We start from the raw sequence: 8,224 nt of genomic DNA, 5'->3' as shown, positions 1-8,224 counted from the left end.
TTTTTTGTTTTTTTTTTTTTTTTGAGACAGAGTCTTGCTCTGTTGCCCGGGCTGGAGTGCAGTGGCCGGATCTCAGCTCACTGCAAGCTCCGCCTCCCGGGTCCACGCCATTCTCCTGCCTCAGCCTCCCCAGTAGCTGGGACTATAGGCGCCCGCCACCTCGCCCGGCTAGTTTTTTTGTATTTGTAGTAGAGACGGGGTTTCACCGTGTTAGCCAGGATGGTCTCGATCTCCTGACCTCGTGATCCGCCCGTCTCGGCCTCCCAAAGTGCTGGGATTACAGGCTTGAGCCACCGCGCCCGGCCTCAATTCTTTTTTTTTTTTTCTTTTCTGAGATGGAGTCTTGCTCTGTCGTCCAGGCTACAGTGCAGTGGCACGATCTCAGCTCACTGCAACCTCCACCTCCAGGGTTCAAGTGATTCTCCTGCCTCAATCTCCCAAGTAGCTGGGACTACAGGCGCCCACCACCACACCCAGCTAATTTTGTTTTTGTATTTTCAGTAGAGACAGGGTTTCACCATATTGGCCAGGCTGGTCTCGAACTCCTGACCTCAGGTGATCCACCTGCCTAGGCCTCCCAAAGTGATGGGATTTCAGGCGTGAGCCACCGTGCCCAGCCCCTGCTTTCAATTCTTGTGGTTATATCCCTAGAAGTCAAATTGATGGATTATATAGTAATTCTATAATTCTAATTTTTGTTTGTTCATTTTCTGAGGTAGGGTCTCATTCTGTTGCCCAGGCTCTAGTCCAGTGGTTCAATCATAGCTCATTGCAGCCCTGATCTCCTGAATTCAGGCAATCCTTCTGCCTCAGCCTCCTGAGTAGCTGGAATTACAGGTGTGCCCCACCACACCTGGCTGATTTTTTTTTTTTTTTTTTTAGGAGCGATGAGGTCTCTTTATGTTCCCCAGGCTGATCTCAAACTCCTGAGCTCCAGCAAACTACCTGCCTCAGCCTCCCAGAGCGCCAGGATTACAGATGTGAGCCACCACTCCCATCCGTATTTTTGATTTTTTTAGGAACTGCTGTACCATTTTCCACAGGGCTGCATCATTTCACATTCCCACCAATGGTATACATGGGTTTCAAAGTCTTCACATCTTCATCAATGCTTATAACTTTCTGTGTTTTTGTTAGTAGTATTCTCTTTCATTTTTAAAAACATTTCAACCAGAGAGAACTAACATCAAGAGTCTACTTCCCGGCCAGGTACAGTATCTCACACCTGTAATCCCAGCACTTTGGGAGGCAGAGACAGGTGGATCACCTGAGGTCAGGAGTTTAAAACCAGCCTGGCCAACATAGAGAAACCCCGTCTCCACTGAACATACAAAAATTAGCCGGGCATGATGGCACGCACCTGTAATCCCAGCTATTCGGGAGGCTGAGGTGGGAGAATTGCTTGAACCCAGGAGACAGAGGTTGCAGTGAGCCAGGATCTTGCCACTGCACTCAGCCTGGGCGAAAAAGCAAGACTCTGTCTCAAAAAAAAAAAAAAAAAAAAAAGAGTCTACTTCCCAACCTTCCCCAAAATTTATCTAAACCCCGTGACGAAACTTGTGGTGCTGACCCCAGGCTTGGCTATTCTGGACATTTACTTCCCGAAGGCTGTGTTCTCTCAGCCCCTCTGCCTGGTTTCTTTCAGGAGGAACAAAACCCAGACACAGAATTCACCAACAAGAACATGCTGATGACAGTCATTTATTTGCTGTTCGCTGGGACGATGACGGTCAGCGCCACGGTCGGCTATACCCTCCTGCTCCTGATGAAATACCCTCATGTCCAAAGTAAGAGCCTTTTCCACCTGCCAGGCCTTGGGAACAGAAGTGAGGGTTCTAGGCTGAGCAAGGTGGCTCACGCCTATAATCCCAGTGCTTCGGGAGGCTGAGGCGGGCTGATTACTTGAGAACAGCAGTTTAAGACCAGCCTGGGTAACATAGTGAAACCCCATCTCTACTGAAAATACAGAAATGAGCGGGTGTGGTGGCATGCCCCTGTAATCCCAGCTACTCGGGCAGCTGAGGAATGAGAATTGCTTGAGCCCAGGAGGTAGAAGTTGCAGTGAGCTGACATCACACCACTGCACTCCAGCCTGGGTGACAGAGCGAGACACTGTCTCAAAAAAAAAGTGAGAGTTTTAGAGGGAAGAGTGGGCAGGCCGAGCAGACAGGCTGAGCTAGATCTTTGAGGCATCAACGCGCATGGTGTTTGGGATGTCCGGGAGCCAGAAGAGGTTCAGGAGTTGCTAACTGCAGTATGAGGCATAGTGAAAGACAAGGCAGGTGTCTGCGGGCCTCGTCGCCTTAGTGATACATTAGGTGCCTTATCCTGAGCCATGGGGAGCAATGGAATGACTTTGAGCAGGGAAGGGCACGGTCAAATTGGTTTTTTATTTTTATTTTTTATTTTTTTATAGGGGATAGAGTCTCCCTCTGTCGCCCAGGCTGGAATGCAGTAGTGCGATCTCGGCTCACTGCAACCTCCAGCCTCCCGGGTTCAAGCAATTCTCCTGCCTTAGCCTCCCAAGTAGCTAGGATTACAAGCGTGCACCACCACACCCAGCTAACTTTTGTACATTTAGTAGAAACAGGTTATCCTCATGTTGGCCAGGCTGGTCCCGAACTCCTGACCTCAAGTGATCTGCCCATCTCGGCCTCCCAAAGGTCTGGGATTACAGGCATGAGCCAAGGCGCCCAGCCCAACTCCAGCATTTTAGGGTTAGGCAGCTGCTGTGGGCCACGGGGATGGGCTGACCTGGATTATGGGAGTTGAGGTCCCGGTAGTGTTGCAGGAGTGGAAGGAACCAGCTGTGACTTCTGGCAGTGACTTGGGTTCTCTGAGTCTCAGTTTCCTCATCTAGGAAATGGGGATAGGTAACAATACCTACCTCACAAGGGTGCCCTGGGAATTAAGAAAGTATAGATGAGCCAGGCATGGTGGCTTACACCTGTAATCCCAGCACTTTGGGAGGCTGAGGTGGGAGGATCACTTGAGGCTAGGAGTTCAAGATCAGCCTGGGCAACATAGTGAGGCCCTGTCTCTACCAAAAATAGAAAAATTAGCTGGGCGTGGTGGTGTGTGCCTGTGGTCATAGCTACTCAGGAGACTGAGGTGAAAGGATCACTTGAGCCCAGGAGGTAAGATGAAGGCTATTACAGTGAGCCATCATTGCACTGCTGCACCAGCCTGGGCAACAGAGTAAGACCCTGTCTCAAAAAAAAAAAAAAGAGAAGGCTGGGTACAGTGGCTCACGTCTGTAATCCCAGCACTTTGGGAGGCCAAGACAGACGGATCACCTGAGGTCAGGAGTTTGAGACCAGCCTGGCCAACATGGTGAAACCCTGTCTCTACTAAAAATACAAAAATGAGCCAGGCGTGATATCAGGCATCTGTAGTCCCAGCTACTCAGGAGGCTGAGGTGGGAGAATCTGTTGAACCCAGGAGGCGGAGTTGCAGTGAGCCAGGATCGCGCCACTGCACTCCAGACTGGGTGACAGAGCGTGTAATCCCAGCTACTCAAGAGGCTGAGGCAGGAGAATCACTTGAATCTGGGAGGCAGAGGTGGTGAGCCGAGATCGCGCCATTGCACTCTAGCCTAGGCAACAGAGCAAAACTCGGTCTCAAAAATAAATAAATAAAATAAAATAAGAGAGAGAGAGAGAAGATAGATGGAACACCCAACACACAAGATGTGTGGTCTTTGGGCTCAGTGAGGGCTGGGGGACTGACTACTCCTCCCTACCTGTCAGCCTCACCCCAAACTACAGCTATGCAAGCAGATGGGCTTCTGAGAGGAGGATCCCAGGGCCCTACCTGCTGTCTGACTCCCGCCCTCCTCTTGCTTGCAGAGCGGGTACATGAGGAGCTGACTCAGGAGCTGGGGTCTGGCCAGGCACCAAGCCTAGGGGACCGTACCCGCCTCCCTTACACCGACGCAGTTCTGCATGAAGCGCAGCGGCTGCTGGCGCTGGTGCCCATGGGAATCCCCCGCACCCTCATGCGGACCACCCGCTTCCGAGGGTACACCCTGCCCCAGGTGGGTATGCGCACAGCCGTGGCCCGTGGCTCTCTGCCTCGGGGCCTGAGCCCGGGTTGATTGCTCTCAGTGTCTCCCTGACTTTTAGTTGATCTTAGTCTCTCTCTCTCTCTCTCTCCCTCCTCTACTCCCCACTGCATCTTTCTCCTCCTTCTTTCTCTGACACTCCCTCCCTTTCTGCATCTTTTAACTCTTTCTGTTTCTTTTTGTTTTCTTGCCCTTTGACTCTATCTCTGGGCCCCATCTGCCCCAGAGATCTCCTAATTCTATCTCCTTCCAAAGTGGTTGGGACAATCGAATGAGGTAACATACAGAGAAGCAGCTTGAAAACTGAGGAGCAAGTCCAGGACTAAGGGAAGCCCTCTTGACCCTCAGCCCCTGCTGCAGACACATTCTCTACTCTGTCTCTCCCTCAATCTCAGTGCCCTTCACTGGAGAGCAGTTCTGGCGCAGAACCAAAAGGGGGCGATGTTTCCCCAGAAACCCCAGCGGTTTAGTGCGAGCAGCTCCCTCCACCTTCACGGCAGAATCAAATCTCTGGCTGTTAGGATCCAGTGCTGCTTTGCTGCTATTTTCTTTTTCTTCTTCCTTTTTTTTTTTTTTTTTTTTTCCTGAGATGGAGTCTCGCTCTGTCACCCAGGCTGGAATGCAGTGGCACGATCTCGGCCCACTGCAACCGCTGCGTCCCGGGTTCAAGCGATTCTCTTGCCTCAGCCTCCTGAGTAGCTGCGATTACAGGTGCGCGCCACTACACCCAGCTAATTTTTGTATTTTTAGTAGAAACGGGGTTTCACCATGTTGGTCAGGCTGGTCTCAAACTCCTGACTTCATGATATGCCGTGCCTGGCCCTACCCCCTCCTGTTTTATAAATGGGGCCTTGGGCAAATCACTTCTCCCTCTGAACCTCAATATATGCCTCCTCTAAATTAGAAACAACAGTAGTATCAAGTTGGAGCTGTAAGATAATGCTTGTAAAACAAACACCAACTCAGCTCTTGGGAGCTGGTCCTGTGTACCAGGCAGCAATACTTGAATGATGATAATGACAGGTATCCAGGCTTGAGGACCTGCTTGGCACCAGGGGTTATTCTGAGTGCTTTCCATATCTATTATCTCATTTAATCTTCAAAGCAACCCTATACCATTATCACGCCCATCTTACAGATAAGGAAACTGAGAGCTTGAAAAGTTTCTAGAAGATTTGCCAAGGTCACCCAGCCTACATATAGTATTCTTTGCCCCTCTCTCTTTCTTTTCTTTTCTTTTTTTTTTTTTTTTTTTTTTTGTTTTGTTTTGTTTTGTATTTTGAGATGGAGTCTCGCTCTGTTGCCCAGGTTGGAGTGCAGTGATGCGATCTCGGCTCACTGCAAGCTCCGCCTCCCGGGTTCATGCCATTCTCCTGCCTCAGCTTCCTGAGTAGCTGGGACTACAGGTGCCCGCCACCATGCCTGGCTAATTTTTTTGTATTTTTAGTAGAGATGGGGTTTCACTGTGTTAGCCAGGATGGTCTCGATCTCCTGACCTTGTGATCCGCCCGCCTTGGCCTCCCAAAGTGCTGGGGAGTGAGCCACTGCACCTGGCTTTCTTTTCTTTTCTTTCGTTCCTTCCTTCTTTCTTTCCTTTTTTTCTTTCTTTCTTCCTCCCTTCCTTCCTTCCTTCCTTGCTTCCTTCCTTCCTTCCTTTCTCCCTTCCTCCCTTCCTCCTTTCCTCTCTTCCTCTCTTTCTCTCTTCCTCTCTTTATCTCTTTCTTGACAGGGTCTCTCTCTGCCTCCCAGGCTGGGGTGCAGTGGTACAAGCATAGCTCACAGCAGCCTTGAACTCCTGGGCTCAAGTGATCCTCTCACCTCAGCCTCCTGAGCAGCTGGGACTATGGGCTCATGCCACCATGCCTGGCTAATTTTTTCATTTCTCATAGAGACAAGGTCTTGTTATATTGCCCAGGCTTGTCTCAAACTCCTGGGCTCAAATGCTTCTCTCACCTCAGCCTCCCATGTGGCTGGGATTACAGGCATGAGCCGCTGCATGCCACTCAACACTCAACAAATGTTGATGCCGTTATGTTTTGTAAACTCATGTCCCTGGCACCCCAGACTTGTGCTGCACACTCGAGGACCGAATAGACTGGAGTAGGAAGGGATTTGTAGCTTGATTATTATTTCTCCTCAGGGCGTGGAGGTCTTCCCCCTCCTTGGCTCCATCCTGCATGACCCCAGCATCTTCAAGCACCCAGAAGAGTTCGACCCAGACCGTTTCCTGGATGCAGATGGACAGTTCGGGAAGCATGAGGCGTTCCTGCCCTTCTCCTTAGGTATCTGTTGCAGCCTTGGGTATCACAAGCAGGCGCTGGCAAACTCCAGGCATCTGTGCCAGCTGGGGGCATCCTTCTGCACCCTGGGCTTACTGTTGGCCCCCCTGTTCTCCCCGTGGGCCTGGGTGTGAGGAGGGCTGGCTCAGCCCTTTCTCTCTCTCTCCTCACAAGGGAAGCGTGTCTGCCTTGGAGAGGGCCTGGCAAAAGCAGAGCTCTTCCTCTTCTTCACCACCATCCTGCAAGCCTTCTCCCTGGAGAGCCCGTGCCCACTGGACTCCTTGAGCCTCAAGCCCACCATCAGTGGCCTTTTCAACATCCCCCCAGCCTTCCAGCTGCAAGTCCGTCCCACTGACCTTCATTCCACCACGCAGACCAGATGAAGGAAGGCAACTTGGAGGTGGTGGGTGCCCAGGACGGTGCCTCCAGCCTCAACAGTGGGTATGGACAGGGTTAATGTCTCCAAAGTGTACACTGCAGGCAGCCACATTTACACACCTGCAGCTGTTTTCCGGAGTCTGTCCCACGGCCCACACACTCACTTACTTGACTTATGCTGCTAAAGATGCACAACCACACACTCATACACAACTACAAGGGCCACAGAGGAACTGCTGCATTAGCTTTCCACAGACATAAATATAGTCCATCTGCAATCACGAGCACATAGCCAGGTAATCCACCAACTCCCCTGGATCTTTACCCCACACGTGGGAGTCTGCCTGTCACCTTCACAAGTCACAGAAACAGCCACACATATTCACAGCTCACACGCCCTCTCCATTCATCAAACTTCTCGGTGTCCCTGTCTCTGGTGCCTGGCGCAGGGAACAGCATGCCCCCTCCTGAGTTATGCCACAGAGAGACCGTCACTGTCTACGGCCCTGACACATGCTCCCTCTCGTGGCTGCACCACTCTCCCGGCCTGTGACCACATACCCCCAACCATTGGTCCACATAGCTACCCACATATGACATCGTCCTGGCTCCCCAGAGTATCTTCCCACTTAGACATGCCGCTCCCACGGAGGCACAGTCCCCAGCCACCTTCGCAGCTGCAGCCCTCAGTCACCCCTTTTTAAGCACCCTGATTCTCCCAAATGCAAAGACATCTGGGTCTGCAATTATGCACGGAGACCTTGGATGTACGAGGACCCTCAGACCAGAGGGACACCTGCCCCACCCCAACACGTGCTTATGTAACCATGTGGAACTCGGCCCCTGCTGCCCCTCCACACACACGTACATACTCACTGATCTACAGCCCCTATTCAGCGTCAGAGTCCCCACTAGACCCAGTGGAAGGGGTTAGAGACCAAGTAGGGGCCAGGTTCCAATTCACCCTGTCAGGGAGTGAGCCAGATCTGACGTCCTTGTGACTTAAGGGTCCCGTTTGGGAATTAAAGTTTGTTCCTGGCCTTTAGCCTACTGCGTGTGTGACCCGTGTCAGTCACTGTGAGTAAGGGGTGGGGACAGGGCAGTCCACCCCTCCCCTGAGGCTGGGCGGGAGCTGAAAAACATGGCCACCGCCCACCCTGGCTGTTGACATCAGGACCAGATGTGGAGCTGGGAGGAGGGGCAGGGCTGGGGCCGCCCTGGGCCTCACTTCCAAAAAGGGCCAAGGTGTCCGGCGGTGAGAAGTGGCGAAGGAGAGGATAACCCAAGCTGGTCTGTGGACCTTGGGGGCTTCCTCAGTCAGGGAAAGCCTGAAGCCAACTAGATCCAGACCCTAGAGACTCTTCAAACTTGAAAGCACAAGAACTCTTCAAACTTGAGCACAGGAACTAGCTTGCAACACAGACCCTAAACCCACTCCCACTTCTTCCACCCTTTTTCTCTTGCCTCCTCTTCACAAGGAAACCAGATGCATTTCTAAATTTCT

At 51.8% G+C, this 8,224-nt stretch overlaps 1 protein-coding gene across 1 annotated transcript in view; it reads left to right on the top strand.

The window, feature by feature from the left end:
* LOC111554048 (cytochrome P450 2S1) overlaps positions 1–7,770 on the top strand; it is a 15,311-nt gene extending 7,541 nt beyond the window's left edge. The window contains exons 6-9 of the mRNA XM_023229322.3: positions 1,646–1,787; positions 3,849–4,036; positions 6,204–6,345; positions 6,517–7,770. Of these exons, the coding sequence (XP_023085090.1) occupies positions 1,646–1,787; positions 3,849–4,036; positions 6,204–6,345; positions 6,517–6,725 (681 nt within the window). The 3' untranslated portion in view covers positions 6,726–7,770. The remainder of the gene's footprint in view (positions 1–1,645; positions 1,788–3,848; positions 4,037–6,203; positions 6,346–6,516) is intronic.
* The last annotated feature ends 454 nt before the right edge of the window (positions 7,771–8,224 follow it).

This window comes from Piliocolobus tephrosceles, chromosome 21 (genome assembly GCF_002776525.5).
Source record: "Piliocolobus tephrosceles isolate RC106 chromosome 21, ASM277652v3, whole genome shotgun sequence".
Classification (NCBI taxonomy): Eukaryota; Metazoa; Chordata; class Mammalia; order Primates; family Cercopithecidae; genus Piliocolobus; species Piliocolobus tephrosceles.
This window is presented reverse-complemented; position numbering and strand designations above follow the sequence as displayed.